This window comes from Plectropomus leopardus, chromosome 11, assembly GCF_008729295.1.
Source record: "Plectropomus leopardus isolate mb chromosome 11, YSFRI_Pleo_2.0, whole genome shotgun sequence".
Taxonomy (NCBI): Eukaryota; Metazoa; Chordata; class Actinopteri; order Perciformes; family Serranidae; genus Plectropomus; species Plectropomus leopardus.
In genome coordinates, this window is record NC_056473.1 from 5,316,601 (window position 1) to 5,334,775 (window position 18,175).

General features: G+C 41.8%; 1 protein-coding gene across 1 annotated transcript in view; it reads right to left on the reverse strand.

The window, feature by feature from the left end:
* Positions 1–1,872: 1,872 nt before the first annotated feature.
* Positions 1,873–18,175, reverse strand: part of megf11 (multiple EGF-like-domains 11) — a 77,925-nt gene continuing 61,622 nt past the window's right edge. Inside the window, exons 15-26 of the mRNA XM_042496285.1 lie at positions 16,119–16,265; positions 14,034–14,168; positions 11,231–11,359; positions 10,502–10,630; positions 9,734–9,862; positions 9,458–9,586; positions 9,118–9,354; positions 6,095–6,261; positions 5,939–6,002; positions 3,913–3,957; positions 2,979–3,185; positions 1,873–2,109 (exon numbers count right to left, since the gene is read on the reverse strand). Of these exons, the coding sequence (XP_042352219.1) occupies positions 1,934–2,109; positions 2,979–3,185; positions 3,913–3,957; positions 5,939–6,002; positions 6,095–6,261; positions 9,118–9,354; positions 9,458–9,586; positions 9,734–9,862; positions 10,502–10,630; positions 11,231–11,359; positions 14,034–14,168; positions 16,119–16,265 (1,694 nt within the window). The 3' untranslated portion in view covers positions 1,873–1,933. The remainder of the gene's footprint in view (positions 2,110–2,978; positions 3,186–3,912; positions 3,958–5,938; positions 6,003–6,094; positions 6,262–9,117; positions 9,355–9,457; positions 9,587–9,733; positions 9,863–10,501; positions 10,631–11,230; positions 11,360–14,033; positions 14,169–16,118; positions 16,266–18,175) is intronic.

Genomic DNA, 18,175 nt, shown 5'->3' on the forward strand with positions numbered 1-18,175 from the left:
AATTGTGTGTTATCTACATCAGTGGGTATCCATTATCTGATCATGCTCATCTTTTTTTTTTTTAAATTCTAGTGTCACACTGATAAAAAATTCACCATCACTAATATAAATTAATAAATAAAGCAATTAGCTTTGTAAATACAAAACAGAAAAGGGTCAAAGCAATCCCTTCTTAACACCCAATATTTTCAAAATGTAAACTAAGACATTTGCAAGAAAAAATGCTCTCACATATAAAACAACACAATATCCGATCACTTCATCAGTGTGGGGGAGAAATCCAAACTTGAGACCTACTGTATGTGTTGTAATAATGCCTTCAAGAAACAGTGTGTAAGCTTTAGGGGGATTTAGTGGCATCTAGTGGTGAAGATTGCACATTGCAACCAGCTGAAACTTCTCCTAGTTAGAATTCCCTTATTTATTGTTCAGGAGGTTTCTACTGAGAGCCAACTAATCCGCAGAGATGTCCTCCTCTCCAAAACAAACGGAGTCATATAATTATATGGGTAAAAACACTGAATAACACAGTTTCATGTCGCAAATCAGTGTTTCTCCGATGCTGTTTGGAGATGGGCTGCTAACCCAGTACCTGCTGATGTGTGCTTTTTCCCTGATATCATAACAATCCAGACATTCTGAGCTGCATTATCTGCAGAAGTCTCCAAAACAAATTGACTAAGTGATTAAAACCAGTAAAAACACTGAATAAAACAGTTTCATGTAAAAAAAAAAAAAAAAATTAAAAAATCAGTTTCTCCAATACTATCATTGCAGACGGGAGTTGCTAAATACGGTGGCTGATAAACGCACATGGCCCTCTCTAGAGCCAGTGTTTGGTTTGTCTGTTCTGAGCTACTGTAAAAACATAACAGTGCAACACAGTGATCTCTGTATGCGAGGACCCTCTCCCTATGTATATATAATTGTCTCAAGGTAAAGAAAACACAACGATTCTCATCTTCAGGTGATTATACACTTAAGAAAACAACCTTTATATTATAATCCATTTCTGCCAATATATCCCCCCGAATCTGACACACTGGTCCTTTAATGCTTTAACACGGGTGACCTGAAAGCATCTCCAGATACACCTGGCCTCATTTACACTGCAACTGAAAAGAAGCTCTTGAGTTACAGACAGGGATCACCTTACTGTGTGATCAATACTGGATAAAAGTGAATAAAGGACAATTACAATATTTTACTATTTATCCATGCTTTGTCAGACTTGGCTCACTCTCAGCTGGGTTTTCGTGTTTAACATTGCATCAGAGAGTTCTCAGCTATTTGAACTCTTCACCTCAGAGCAAATGATCAGAATCTCTTCATGTCAGCTGTACTGTGATCTGCAGCTGCTGTACATAGTGACTACATAAACTCTGGTGTCTGTATATCATAAATCTTCACCTGCTTTGAAACGGTCAAGGTTGTTATACCTTCCTTCCCGTGGAGAAAATCACTTCTGTTTAGGGGGCATTATAAACACTCAGCTGCCCTTGAATAGTAAACCTATATCATGGGCTAAAAATGAGTGTGAGGATAGCTTTCTCCCTGTAAATAATCTGTCCACCCATTCAGTGTATGCTGCTCTTAATGCTGTTTGGAACCATTATGTTCCACCTCAGGAGGTCCATAAAGAGGCCGGGCAGCCGTTTGAGTGATCAGTTCTATAAGAAAATAAAATGGGTGAATGGTCGCTGGTGTGTGGGACACTCTTTCCTCCCCTCCCTCCATCAGGGCCACAGAGAGAGTGTAAAGTGAGGGAGCCAAAGAGGGCAAAGTCCAGAGGAGCTGTGGCTGTCCCTCCATCCCAACATCTCAGTATCTAATAGAACACACTCGGAGACAGAGGGAGGGCCGTTGGTTGAAAGTTGGCTGAACGTTGCCTGGATGCCAGCACCCTGTCAGAGCCGGGCGGAGGTTGTGCCCTCTAGAGCAGGGAGCTGGGACTTTCTGGAGGTGGAGGGGGTGTGTGCGTGGGGCTGTGACGCATAGGCAGTATGTCATAGTGGCTGGGGATGTGGCTGCTGCGGGGGAGGTCATAGGGGCTCTGGGAGAACCCGGTGGCCATTCCATTAGGTCCCTGTAGGACACTCACTGTTGGTTCTGTGATCGTTTAGGAAAGAAGGTAGGAAATAGTAGGAGGGGTACACAGGAGAGAAAAAGTAGGAGAGGAGAGGAGAGCAGAAAAGGAAAAAGTAGGAGAGGTATGTAGGAGAGAAGAGCAGGAGAGAAAAAAAGAGAGGTACATATGAGAGTTGGACAGAATAAGTAGGAGGGGTATGTAGGAGAGGAGAGTAAAGGAGAAAAGGTGTAGGGCAGGTACGTAGGAGAGGAGAGTAAAGGAGAAAAAGTGTAGGACAGGTATGTAGGAGAGGAGAGTAGAGGAGAAAAGGTGTGGGAGAGGTACGTAGGAAAGGAGAGAAAAAGAGGGGAGGTACGTAGGAGATTAGGGTAGGAAAGAAAGAAGTAGAAGAGGTTTGTAGGAGAGAAAAGGGGAGGAGAGGTACATAGGAGAGTAGGAGAGAAAAAGTAGGAGATGTATGTAGGAGAGGAGACAATGAAAGGAAAAAGTAGGAAATATATGTAGGAGAGGTGAGTAGGAGAAAAAAGAGTAGAAGAGGTACATAGGAGAAGAGAGCAGAAGAGGAAAAAAGTAGGAGTGGAACTCAGGAGCGGAGAGGAGGAGGGCAGGAGAGAAAAAAAGTAGGAGAGATACATAGGAGAGGAGAGGAGGAGAGTAGGAGAGAAAAAAATTAGGAGGGGTACATGAGAGATGCTGAGGTTTAAGAGTAGCATGCACAGACAGGAATAAAAAGAGAAATGAGCGGTGCATGCAATGGAGAGGCAGCTCTCATTTCTTGTTATCAAGGCTTACAAAGTCTGTACAGGCTCACAGCAGGGGACACAACCAGAGAGGCTATAAGCTGCAGGACCCTGCTGAGCTCCACACACCAGAGCAACAACGCACTCACCAACATCATAGACATTCCTGCTCGCACTGCCCAGGAGGGTGGCAGTACCTCCAAAGGGCACTTCACGGTGGGAGGGGGACTTCATCTCCACATAGCTGCTCTCTGTGTGCTTGCAAGCCAGCCCTGGTGGGTCTCTAATGGTGGCGTATGGATTCTCGCTATTCAGGGAGCAGGAGCTGTTGCTGCACATGGAGCCCTTGATGTAATCTGCAGCAGCCACGAGACAAGGACACATTCAGCATCAACAAAGATGAAAAGATTGTCACTGAGTGGTATTAATGCTCGACTCTGATATTACCACTAAAATTTAAACAGACATCAGAGTGCGGCCTGGAGAATGGCAATGAAATTCGTTACCATTCTGAAGAAGTTGTACTTCTTTTGTCTGCGACAGGTGACTAATGGTGGTATATAGTAATCAGAGTACAAAGGGGAGAGAGTGGAAGGCTCATCTCATCCATAACAGTCTCATCAGTCTGATAAGAGGCCTCATTAGAGACCGCAGCAAAGCTCCTTCAGACCACTCTCCACACCCCTGGGTCCCTCACATTTACCACTGACTGCACAGTGTGGGAGACAAAATGACGTATCGGGCACTGAGCCATAGAGAGCAATTACCGCTGGAACAAAACCTCAGCCCACCATGATCTTGTCCAAAGTGCAGTGAGTTTTCACATAAATCATGGAGAATATAAGGATATGGGATTTGGGGTCAGAGAGTCTCAGAGGGGAATAGAAACCAAATGGGGAAATTGATACATGGGATGTTGAGCATAAAAAGGATTTTGTAATATTGCTGCCGGTGAAGCTGAACAGGATTCTACATGAAATATGTCTGCCCACACATACACACACACACACACGCACACACACACACACACACACACACACACACACACACACACACAAGCTGTTACTACAATTAATGATTTACCTTTTTTGGAGCCTCTCTGTGTCTGCGTCTCCCCTTGTTGAACATCTGCAACAAATGTCAAAACATGAAAGTCAAACATGTTTTGAATTCCCCCCAACGTCTCAAGGTTGACAGGAAATATCTCATTAATGTACAATGTAGTATGTCTTTATTTAGGATGATATGAGGAATGTAAACGTGAGGAATGTTTTACCCGCATGCTATCACATTCCCCTAAGGCCTATAAGCTTATACAATCACCGGTGGTCATAATGGGATGTCTGGCATACAACAACAAGACATCATGATGAGAGGACAAGCCTGTTTAAGGCTACATTAGTCTATTACTTAGGTACAGCAGAGTGAGCGCCAAAGATTTTCTTTTTTGAGAGGGACTTTTTATTACCATTGATCTGCTTTGTGCTTTGAAGAAATTCATCACCCCAAAAATGACCATTGATATTTTGATTACTCACCCTGTGTTACCTTGAATTTGTGAAGTAAAATGTTTTTTTTCTAGCATGCCTCAAACTGAGAATTCTTGATGAATTGAAATAAAGAGGGGGGGCACATTTAACAACAAAATGATAGCAAAACATCGGTTACAAACTCTCACACAACTTGTGTGATATAATCAAAGTCTCATTTATCCAGTTGTATGCTCAGTACTTCTCAAACACAAGCATTTTTACAACAACATTACTACTTACATTGCCATAAACAGTGTAACACATAGAAGAGTAACATGCCTAGGTAACTCAATAGAATGCACAGCTAGAGTTCATATGCTTGCCCATGCATGTTATTTGTATGCAAAAATATTGGAAATGGTAGGTTTTAGTAAAATCAGATATTCAAGAATAGATGAAGTCCGCACACTAGTAAATGCTCCCATGAAAGTTCATTCAATTACCTCCACACATGTGATGTTTTGGGCGTTATCCCTTCCTTAGACATTAGCCCTACCTCATGTCTGAGGAAGGGCTAATGCCTGCATGGGAGCATTCACTAATGTGTGGACTTTATCTATTCTTTGATATCTGTTTTTGCTTTGTCCAGCACCTAGTCTTTATCACTTCTGAATGTGCGTGCTGCTTGAACATTTCTCTAGGTTTCAGTAAAAATGCATGTGTTTGGGCAGTACTGAGTATAAGACATATGAATAAAGATATTTAGATTTTTGCATGTTGCTCAGCAGCAATGAGCCTAACAATACAGTATTTAGTCTCTTTCAGTTTGCACCACCACAAACCAAGAGACTAAGAGCTATGATTTCTATATTTAATATATAATCTCAGTAACACTTAAGTTTAACCCCCAATTTAGCATTTATAAACACTGTGTTTCCATTTATTAAATGATAGATAACACACTATAATGTAGTACTAAGCAGATGTGACATTTGAACTGTACTGGTCAACAATTACAATTTCTTCTATGAGGACATATTATATATTGTTGCAATTGTAATTCATTGTTTATACACTGGTCCTGTTTTAAGGATGCCCACAAGAGAAGGAGTTATAATTGTTGGCGAATAAATTAACAGCGTATATCTGCTCACAACTACACAATAGTGTGTTATAATCGATTTATTTCATTTTTATGTAAAGTTTGTAAAGGCTATGCGATGAGTACTTGAAACAGATTTAAGCTGAAATTATGGTGTAATTTTTCTGCCAGGCTTAATTCTCTATAATTCACAGTCCTGGAGTGCAAGTATCTGACCCACTGTAAGCCATCACAGAGAACTGTGCCACTGGGGGAAGTGAAAGAGGACTAATGAGCTCACAGTGACCCCTATTCACCTCCTCACCACAGCTTCCTCCGTCCCATCCGCATATCTTATCAAAATCAGAGCAAAGGTTATGTCTAACAAGAAACCTCTGGTTCATCTTCATTCACAGCAGGGTAGTTTCATCCAGGCTGCTGCTTCTATGAGTATCATACTTACGACACATGCGCCTTTGCCCTTTAAGTGATGATACTACAAAGTAAATAAATCCAGGCTATATGTAGTGTTTCATAGTAAGAGAGGTAAACTGACCTAGGTCATTGAGGTTGCAGTAGGCTCTCCATTCTGAGCCATTTCGGCTTTTCAGAGTGCTTGACTGTGAAAGAAGAGCACAGTTTGGTGTTGCTTTGTAACATGTTATTATTGTATGCTGAATTTTGTGTGAATACACATGAAGAACAGCCATACTTTGAGGGTCAGAGTTCCATCCAGGTTGCTGGAGATGGTTGACACAACATTACACTGGGCCACAGTGTGGTAACTGGGGTTGGAGAAGCACTGGCCACTGCTGCTGCTGCCCTGGCTCTGATTGACCTCAGCAGCGCTGGTTCTCATCGCTACAGTGCTGCCACACTCTGAGGGTTCAAACAACAGGTTGAAAAAGTATTTCACTGCTGAAGAGATGGTCTTTTCATAAAACTGGGCTGTCTGTGCTGTTGAAGGATGCAAGTGCTTTGAAACTGGTGATACATGGCCAGAGAAAAGAGAGAAAAACAATCACTTTTGTTCAAGAGGGAGAACACCTGCAACTACCAGAATGCACTGCACCTCATCGGATCAATAAACTGTTGGGTGAATACTTGGCCATTTTTCTACAGGAAACAATATGGCGGCCAGTGGGTAGCAAACAATTTCTCTTTCTCAGTCTGCCTATGGAGGCTACTCTTAAGCTGCTTTTACACAGAAAAGCATAATGGCCATGACATGTAACACAACAGCACTGGCCTCTAGTGTGACATAATGTATGCTTTCTATAATAAAAAGAGCTTATCATGTCAATCACAATCATTTACCAATCTCTGTTATATGGCAGCTAATCTTGTCCTCTGCTCAGAAGGAAAGGAGCTCCTGAATCTCATTGTTTTCTCAATTTGTGGACATTAACGATCGCTTTTCTTCCTCTTTGAATGAACAGCTGCTTTTTAAATCTCCAGATGTGAGCGGCAACATCAAACATCACAGCTCCCCATCCACGGTCCGTCTTTCCGTTACTACCTCCATTCTCGGCTCAGAGTCGAGACCACGCTGTCCCCCATTTCTGTGACTGGACTTTTTATACAGAACAGTGAAGCAGCATACCAGTGTGATATTTCTGCCTTGAACAAGTAGTGTAACTGTGGCTTTTGTGTCTGTGAGGACAGGTAAATGAAAATGCTGCAGTACAATCTGTAGTTCGAGCAGCAGCCCTTGATCCAACAAAAATTGTCTTTCAGCCTAAAGATGAACTGGGAGATCTGGGTGCTGGTAAGATGGAGGAAAATTTACCACTGTTAATTTACACATACTATGGCAAAGTATCACTTTAGGAGGTCTGTGAACTAGATATATATTTGTGTGTCAATATTTTTGTTTACTAATATGCATCAATATTTTAACATGCATGTCCATTTTGCACACAATAAATCAAATTTTAATCAGAAAATTTGTCTAAAGGATGGATGTGGCCTTGTAATCTGCAGATTTTTTTCCACATTAATTGATTAATTGTTAAGTCTATAAAATGTTGAATAGTGAAAACCTCACAATTTCCCCAAAGCGCAAAATGTCTTCAAAATGGTGTTTCTACCAGCCAACACCCCAAATCTAAAGATATTAAAAAGGATACTATGCAAGATTTGCTAAAAATATATGGACTCACACAGAGGTAATACCTCAATTATTACATATGATCCACTGGTAGTACTTAGAGACTCTGCCCTCTGCCTGTATTTTCTTTATATTTCTATGTTTGGGACGTCCCTGGGCACAGCACACAGGTGAGATCATGAAAAGGTAGTCAATATGTGTCAGACTGTAGGAAGCACACATACCACGAGCATAGCCAGAAAAAACAGTGGGTGTGCAACATGTAATTATCATTACAACACATGCAGGCTACGCTAATGTGCACCTCTACAAAATTACAACCATCCATTACTCTCCAGATAGGCTTCAGGCTTCCCGAGGGGTCTTAGTACCCTCAGTTGTATTTTTTTGCACTGTTTGCCTAATGTATCTATAGAAAAATAGCAAAAACAATAAAATGATTCACTGGGATACATGTGATATTACTTAACAGCTGTTTCAGCACCATGGACAGCACTGTTTGTTATGTGTAGGGGCTGCTGGTGTGTGTGTGTGTAGGCCACAGGCGCTGTCTCAAGTATTGATACATTGCTGGGGAGATTCATAAACTGCCTGCTTTGCATAGTGTAATTTGCCCTCAATTCCTTTTAAACCCTGTTATAGCAATCAACCGATGGAAGGAAAACAGGAGAGTGAGTGCTCTGACTAATAAATGTCTTCTTTGATTCTGATAAAGAAGGTATGTTGTTTTGTAGCCTTTCTCAGGCTATTGCGTGGTTAAACCCATTATAAAAAATAACTTTCCCTCATAGTTTTCAACTTTTCCTCTTTTGTATGTATCACATACTAGAGGAAGCTACAAAACTTGCTGTAAAACACTGGTGGTACTACATACAAACAGTAGCTGACAATTTCTGCATCGCACACCTTTAAGTTCACTACCTATTTACAAAGAGCAGCAAATCATAACTGGAAAGTGGCTAAAACAATACCTACAATTGATAATTGGACTGACATGATAAATATAACATCTTTAAGACAGAAATAATTACTTTTGCTATTAGACTGCAACAGGACACATTTTTTAAAAAGATGGGAAAGCTGAGTGGAGTATATTAGACCTATATGTTCTTCATTTATATTTTTCTTATCATTTTTAATGGCTTTCACATCCTTGTTTGTAAACTGACTGAAGTATCGTGATGACACACCTCATCATTCTGGTTCTATTCATGAAGTTTGTTTTCCCTCTTAAAAATGTGTTTCTCTACGTTCACATCTGAACTTATTTGTACTCTATTGGTCCTTTTTGTCTTCTGTATTTTTGTACTTGAATATACTTTTTGTAGAATCTATGGATGTATCTGTGAATTAAAGAAGGCTTGCAGAAATAAAGCTAATAAGCCTTATGAGGACAATCTGTAAGGACCTTTTTTATAATGCAATAATAAGAGAATTTCAGAAACATTAAAAAAAGAAAAGCAGCAAATCATTGCATTTGAGAAGCAGGAACTAAGAAATGTTTGATATTTTTCGCTCACCTAATAGACTAAACAACTAATTGTTACAGTTCTGCATTTTTTTGGTAGTATATAGCATTTGTCGATAGTAAGCAAATAGTTTGAGTAATCTGTAAAACAACTTACCAGACAGGGAATAGTCAGTGTTGGTGATGTGCATTGCCTGTGTGTAGGACACGCTGGGCTGGATCTCATGGCCTTTGTCTCTCTGCCTCTGCCTGTACCACACGAACAGACTGAGCATGGCCATGATGATGAGGAGCAGAAAGATGATTCCCATGACAGCCCCTGCGGACTGACGCTCTGAGCCTCGCGCCGGGCTAATCTTGGTGTATGGGTTGAGCTCCTCCATCATCAGAGCTGCTACAGAGAAAACACAGACAGTGGCTTGTATAAACACTCTGTACACATCTGTGTTTGAGCAATAATATAGTGGAGAGCGTCAATCATCCCGATCACCTCTCACCTTGATCACAACGGATGCCTTTATATCCGGGGCTGCAGTAGCATGTTCCAGTCACATAGTCACATGTAGCGTTGTTCAGGCACTCACACAGCTGCTGGCAACCATATCCAAATGTACCGGCAGGACACTCTGCATGGGAGAGAGGTGCATTACTACATCCATCAAAATTAAAGCACTTAGAGAGTGGGAGCCAAAGTGTTTATAGAACGCACACACAACCTTGCTCATCCACATGGTAATTTTACTCAGTGCTAAAATGTTTTGGGCCTACTCAACTCTGCTCGCAGCTCGTCCCGATGAAGCCCGTTCGGCAGGCACACTGGCCAGTGATGTGGTCGCAGTCGGCGCCGTTTTGGCAACGACAGACCTCAGCACAGTCCCTGCCGTAGAACCCTGAAGGACAGCCTGGGACAGAGATGTATAAAATGTTTGGGGTGGGAGGGGTGGAGAAAACAAAGAGAGAGGAAGACAATGTAAAGAGTCAAGGTCATATTGCAGGAGAGTGCAGAAATCAATACCAGTCAATGCCTCCGCAGCATACTCAATAAGGGACAATGTGAATGAATGGAAATGAAATGTTTCCTGCTTCAGCAGAAAATCTTGGGTGTGCTGTCAACATAACATAGAGGTGGAAATAAAGAACAAGACAACTGGAAACACTAAGAATCTATGTGAGGAGAAAAACAAACAGTTGAAACAAAAGCCATTTCCATGCAGAGGAGCGGGAGCATGACACTACAAAAAAGACTGCATAAAAACCCTTGGGGTGATAGATAATGGAATTCAAATTAGTGGACTGATGTTGATGATGTGCACTATCTCTGGGTGAATGACTGGAATGTATAATTAGCAAATTAATGAAGTGACCATTAGTGTTATTTTGATGCTGCTCCCTCTGAAAAAAAACTGTAAATGAACATCTAATATTATCCAGTAGCCCAGTTGTCTCTCTAAAAAAAATGTCTTACTTGTCATCTGCTGCAGTTCTGTTTGACTGCCAGTAGATGACACTGTGTGGCTACTAACTGGAATGGAGAGACTCACGCTGTGTGCAGTAGAGTCCGGTCCAGCCGGGGCTGCACCTGCACTCCCCATCGTAGGCACTGCACTGGGCTCCGTTGTGACAGTTACACGAGTTGAGACAATCAGGGCCCCAGTGCCCAGAGGGACAGGCTGCAGACGCCAGAGACACAGTCAAAGCACATGATCACACACCCTCCCACACACACTCTGTGTCCTATGCATGCATACATATAGCAGATATATTTGTGGACATGTCTAACTATTCTTCATATATTAAAAATAGTTCACATTCTCTTAGCACAGATCCTTGCACAACATCCCATCACAAGCCCATTTGTTATATGTGAGCAGGCGTATGTGTCAGGTTAAATAACCCTAAGTAAAGCACTGGTAATGTAACATCCATCTGATCATAGTTTTTTTTTTTTATTTTAAGTAGTCAATGCAATAAAAAACCACACATCAATTTCCCATGGCATGACAGCTCAAAGCTCTGCTAATGATCTTTGGCCTACAGTGCAGTAAATCAAAGAGCATAATGTATTACAACAATCATTTAAGCAAGCTATCACTTTTACATCAGCTGGGCCTGACGGTACTCTTTGGAATGTGTAGGGTCATGAAAATGATTAATGTCTAGGGTGGTAAATGTGAGGGAGAAAAAAAAGGATGGAGACAGACAATGAGAGGGGAGAATCAAAGAAAATAAGCCAATAAGAAAAGACGCAGAATGCCGGGAAGAAGCCATACCCTGAGAGCAATCGTCTCCTATCCAACCCGGGAAGCACTGGCAGGAGCCATCAATGGGGTTGCAGGTGCCATTGTTGGTACAGAGGCAGATCTCACCGCAGGCCCTCCCATACCTGCCACTCGGACAGACTGCAACAAAAAGAAAACAAAATCACCTCACAAAACAAGCCTGATCTGCATTTTATCACTTGCATGCAAAGACTAGTAAAATCCATTAACTTTATGACACCAAACTTGGACACATTATTGTGACCACATTTATGCAAACATACTAATTCTGCAAAAGGTTGTGTAAACATATTCCTCTAATGGATGATATTGTTCAATTGGAGTGGACATGAAGTATAGTGATCTGTTTAAACAAAAGGAGGAGTCGATCACTGCCTCCAGTGGCACAACTGCCCCATTTCCACCCAGTAGAGTGGAAAGAGTGATGTGCCACAGAATTAAAATAGACCATGTACACAGACCACTGTATACATTTTTTATGAAATTAATATTTCAATGCTCTCCGGCACTCTTCAATAAAAGATCTCATTTCCAATGAAACCTCCATTGTGTTTTCTTGTTGGCCCGTGAGACAAATTGAACCAAGGTGTATGTAACCATGAGGATCAGGGAGCTGCAGCAGCGGCAGCAGATACATCAAAGGTCTCATATAAAGAGAATAGCCCAGCATCAGAAATATCAGATAAGGTGGCTGGCTGTGAAAGAAATGGGTCTGACTCATTTTCGTGTGGGGTGATTTTAATGATTACATTTCAACTGGCTTTCCCCTCTTCTTGAGAGCTCTTTCAAGCTCCTTCAAGCAGGTTGTCATTAGGCCATGAGGTTGGCTCCCCCATCCTGCTGCTGCTGGGGACTGAAGCCTCGACACACCGGGAGAGCTTCATTAGGCTGGGACTTTGTGTGCTGGACAGACGACAAGTGAGGACGCCAACGGGGCTCAACAAGAGGAGAATGCGCATGCTGTTGGCCACCTTCGTCCCCCGTGGCTTAACGCCTTGCTCGCAAGTAATTACAGTCCAGACAAATTAGGGTTCTCCTTTTTTTCCCTTTCCCCTCTTCCCTCAGCTAACCTATTAAACTTTTATTTGTAAGACATTGCTCAAAGCCACGACAGAGAATTCAAAATATCTCCATTGCCTTTCTGTGATTTATAAAATAAAAAGGTGACTCATTAGGAGAAAAATCTACCATACGCTCAGCTACTGAGGAGCCACTGAAAAGACATATACCTGTGGTCAAATGTTAATGGAAACTGTTAACATTTGCCAAATGAATAGATGGAGAGTGAGGAGATGTCATCCCAAATATTTTGCACGAAGTTTACATGTTATAAGTTTCCTTTTAACCCTTTGAAACCTGGATTGACATCACTTTACGTGTGCTGCGTTCAGACACCCTCACAAGTACTCAAACCTTTGAAATCTGAGCAAATTGATTTATTTTCTTATAAAAACATGGAAAAAAAGGCAATTGGCAACTTGGCACGAACTGTTCCACAAATTGCAAGAGATTTGTAGATTTGGAAAAATATCTTAAAAGAAGCCATGGAAAAATGTAAAGAAAAAAACAACTACACTTTTTGCTTGTAATTATCACAACAATATAATTGTAATTATTTTAGTTTTGTTATTTTTAAGCACCTGTGTCATTTCCTTCCTTCTTTTTTTTACTTTATTATTCTTATTTTTTTTCTTCTTCTTTCCAGGTACTTTTTTCTGTACTTTTCGTAATGTTTTTTCCTATGTTTTGGGTAATTTCTTCTTCAGTCGCTCATTGCCTTTTACCTACATTTTTGAAAGACATCGAGCAGATTTGCCCAGGTCTCAAAGGGTTAAATATTTGTGGGCTTTAATACATCTGACAAAAAAACAAACTGCAGGCTGCATCATCATCTTTAAACACTTCTTTTGACAAGCAACACATTTATGATACTGTCAACACATTCTATGGTAATTCCAAATATTCTAACGCTGAATTGTCAACATGTCTTGCTTTTAAAATGCACATTAGATGTGCTAAAAAATGACTCACGAGTTCTAAAAATGCAGCATCCTAATAAAACACATCGAGGGTTAAAACAAGGAACTGCATGGATGTTTTCTGTCAACAAGGCGGCAGCTCACAAAGGAAAAAGTTGGTTGCTTTGAAATTAAATTTAACAAGACGTCTGCTCTACACATGTTTCTTTGGCTCTGCGTGTGCGTGGAAAGCAATTTGCATGCAGCTCCTTGTGCAGAATTATGCAGAGGGACAGCAACATTTACTTGACGTGTTCTTTGTCTAAAAAAAAGTGGGTCTCAGCAATATTCAGGATCCTGTTGAAGGTTGTTTTTTTTTTCGTTTTTGGTCTGGGGTGCATTGATAAAAGCCATTATTCAGAGTTTCAAGGCTAAGATGCCAGTGGGAGAGGCAGCAGGTCATCCGTTTGATCTTATTAGAGCCACTGAGCACAGTGAGGACTGTAGGAAAACGTACAGGTGTCCTCACAAAACACTGTGGCACAAGGACTTTATTTGACATATAAATGAACCCTAAGATATTATTGTAGGCATCAGCAGATAATAACTTTTGGCAGTGTATCATTTTTACTCTGATGTATTATGCATTATTCTTAAATCAATGTTATTTCTGAACCGTTTTGTATTTCCTGTCAAGACAAAATGCCAGGGCATTTTCAGATATAAACTGTACTTACAGTTTTCCAGCAGCAAAGAGTAAAAACTTCACAGTGAATGGATTTGACAGTAAGTGGAAAAAGCAGGAAAAGGTCAAAGGGACACAGAGGGCTACTTGCCTTGGTTGCACAGAGAGCCAGAGAAGCCAGACAGGCACTCACAGTGGCCTGTGACATGGTGGCACGGCCCAGTGCTGTGCACACACTGCGGGCACGACTGGCTGCAGCGGTGCCCATAGAACCCCGGGGAGCAGACTGCAGCCGGCAGAGCGTGTCAGGAGAAGAGAGGGAATCAGTCGACAGCATTGGATGGAACAAAGAGGTATGTAATAATGAAACAGGGCATGACAAGAGTGATCAAGGGAGTACAGAAAAAATCAAGGCCGGAAGAATTAAAGCAGAGGGGACAAGGAGAGGCGGCAGAGGGAGGGAGGAAGCGGAAAAGTCCGTCTTTATTGTAATCACTCCCATTTCATCAGCTGCCAGAGATGGAGCTGTAAAATAGTTAAGAGAATCGTGAAAGTCTGTTTTATGTTAAGTCTTGATGATCTATAAACGTAAGGGAACACACAACTGTGCGTTAATAACACAGTTTTTATAAGACTGTGGACCATTAAGATATAATCAAAAAGTGTCATAAAAGGTAATTATACTAACATTCTATACAATAAGCATTAACAGTGCAACCATGAGAAGAGAATGCAATTTATATTAAAAACATGTTTTCTGTGGAAGAAAAACTTAACACTAACAGATCTTGCAAAATGAATGGCTTATTGCTCTTTGCGGGACGAAAACAAATAGACTGAGTATTAAAGACTGGATAAAGAAAATGACATCATGTATTAGCATATTACATTCCAGTCAGCATAATTTATATTTCTAGAAATAAAAAAAGAAATGTTGAGGAAACCTTGAAACCTTATATCTTATTCCTCAGAAATGCAAGCGTTAAAGATACCCAAACATTAGGCCATAATCTTACAGATTCTTAAAAAAACGAGACTTACATACCACCTTTAAGATAAGGATTAAGAGTACCAACTAGAGTTTAGACATAAACTGAATGTATTTTCTGTATTTGTGAATGTATTTTCTTTATTTTTTGCCTGTATATTTATTCTGGTACTGCTATGTTGTTGCATTTTTTTAAGGAACACATTCGTCTGCTGTTGGTGATGCATTATGTTGGTGTATTGTTTTGTTTGTGTGTTAGTGGGGAAGAGTCTGGGGAAGTCTTTTGTTCTGGTGAAGTACAGATAATGATGTACTGATAATAAAGAGTGTTTACACATACTTTTAGGGTTCTAGCTGTACTGACATGAACATATAGTATATTCATTTAAATCATGTTATGTTCCTATTTCCATAGCCGGTGATTTAGTAATATTCCTTTTCAAATAATCACCATTGTCAGGAGACAGTCAGGTATTTCTAAAAAAAAAAAGAAACCTTTTAGGAATTGACAAAAACAGCCTTGGTTGTTGTTTGACAACCATGCATTGTTAAAATTCACCCCTGTGGGTTTCGATTTGATTTAAAGCAGCAGGTACGATACACCTTTATCAGCCCCCGGAGAAGCATGTAATCCCCCAATTAAAGTTTCAACAGGAAAAAACTGCAAAACTGCAGCTATGAGGTTTTCACCTGATGAGAACATTATCTGTGTAAACATTGAATTTGAAGGAGTCATAACAACCTCCCCCTCTCGCACACAGAGCTTGTTTAAGTCTCTGTCTTACATTCCACTCAAATTGATGTTTACAGGTTTGTGACTGTGGATTTCACTCCCAATCAGTGAGCTCATCACTTGAGAGCGGCCCCAGACAGACCCCCGTTCAAGAAAGCAGAGCTAGCACTCCCAGTGAGCACGCCCTCTGATGAGCCTTGGGCGAGGACTGTGAGTCTCCCACTGTGAGCTGGCTGTTGAGGACAGGGCAGGAGGGTGAGCTATGTGTGTGTGTGTGTGTGTGTGTGTGTGTGTTGCCGTAGGGGTAAAGACACTGATTAAGTGATAGCTGTGATGAAGGGTTTACACTCAAGCAGTTATGACGACGACTAAGTGCTTCTCCTCAGCAGGCTCACCCTTCAACAATTCTGCAAAGATCAAAGCAAGGTCAGCGCTGTGATGCAGTTTGTTACCGCGGCGCCCCGAGGCTTGTGCCATCATTGCTTAAAGGTTTGGACAACGATAAGGAGGCTCACTTCTTTTGCAGGACGTCCCTCTGTATCCAGGTGCACACACACATGTGCCATCCTCTGGAGAGCAGGATCCTCCGTTCTGACAGGAACAGCTGACGGAACAGTTGGGTCCCCAGAAGCCTTGTGGGCACACATTATCACAGTGGATTCCTGCAGGAACATAACACAAATATTCAGCGAATGCATACTAAAGACCGACATGCTGAAATATTCTAAACAGCCTGCCATCTGTAAACATGCATCATCAAAGGACGGCATTCACAATGCCTGATCACAGTGGATATGTGAAAAGTTATTCACCCAGCACGATCCTCGATTGATTTCAGCACTGAATGAAGAAACTGCCGTTTGGAGTGAGTTTTTATTTTTTAGTTCAGCCCATCCTTTCAGACTCTGTTTCTCCTCTCCAAATGTATTTTATTTTTGATCTGACTGGGGCTCCCTGCCAGTGCACTGTGTTGATTAACAGGGTTGGGTCTCCAGAGGGGCCCAGCTTGTCTCCCATTCTCTTTCAGCAGTGCCGGGGTAGTGCACAGAGCCGAAAGGGAACTGGCTACAAGAGCGCAGTCTGGAAGTGTCACAGTGTGTTTGGCGCCACTCCAACCGCAAAACACTGCATCCATACAGTGCTCTCACTGTGCAAATGCATGCATTAGCACCCCTGTCGAAGCAACCCCTTTTTAAAAAAAAAACTAAGGGGCAACATTGCAAGTACTGTACACACACACACACAGACTCATATTATAAATCGCTGCAAACATTCATGCACACTTAGAGTCACACACACACACTCACAAACTCTGCAACCTTTCAAGCACCAGCCCTTAGTTCAAGCCTCATTTGAAATTTTCTTTGAGTGAGAATATCTGAGAATGGTGTGGCCATTAAAGCAGCATTAGTGCAGTACCTTTGAATTAAACCTGGGCTAAACTCTGGGGACTAATGTTATACAGTAACCAGGGCGCCTTAGGGCTGGAACGGAGGAGTAAAGGAGAGGAAATGTTAGTGCTGATGAGGAGGGGGCATGGTAGCAGTGATTTAGTCAGAGGCCCAGCCACGGACATCAAAAGGAGGGCAAGGCTTGTGCAAGTGTGTTTGAGGTTCTGCTAGGCCAGGCAGAAAAAAAAAAAGTGACTGCCTTTACTGTCAGAAAATGAATGCGGACAGAGCATCACACTTTTCAGTCTAATGGTGACAAACAGAGGGGCTTTGGATGCCGAGCGAGGGAGAAGAAGAAAGAGTGAAAGAAGCCAGAACTGAAGCGTCTTCAAAGGAGGCTTTTCGCTGAGAAGTGCCAGAGGTCCCACTATCCAATTTGTACAGAGTGAGCAGAGAAAAGCAAACCTCTCTCTCTCCCAGCTTTAAGTCTCTCTCTCAGTGCGTGTAAACACACACTCACATTACCTGCTCTGTGACATGCAATCTCTTCAGAAATAAAAGGTGAAGTCTTATTTAACATGGGATAGCATGAAGCATCATGTGTCCAGTCACAGCACTCCTTTCCATCTTTGTTGGCTGATGTCAGGCTTACGACAATTCAGCAACGACTGTGTGGGTCACAGACGACTTAGCCGCTTGCGTGCACATACTCCTAGAGTCAAGCTTCTTGACAGTTTATGCAAAACCCACAATAAAACAAACAGCGAGTTGACAGCGAAGTAGGGTGCAATACCAACCTCTGGAGCTAGCATGACAGCGTTTGCATGGAAAAAAATAGCTCCAGTGTTTCTGTAAATAGCCACTTTATTCCAACCCTGACTAAAACCCACATGTTCCTCTCTCTAGGTGCTCCTTCCTTCAGAGAGCCCATTGTCAAGCCTGTGTGATTCACGTAGGTATGTATGTGTGTTTGTGCGGCCCAGTGGGCTGCACGCTGCCCCCAGCCCTGCACCCCGGTGACTCAATTAAGGCTGACAGATGGTCCCGACCTGTGCAGGATTCAGAGCATGAGAGGCCCGTTTTGCCGGCTCCGTTCTTGCAGATAATAAAACCCACATTGTTTCCCAGAATAAATGCCCTAAGCTCAGGAGGCTGAATGGAGTGGGCTGCTGAGAGCTCAC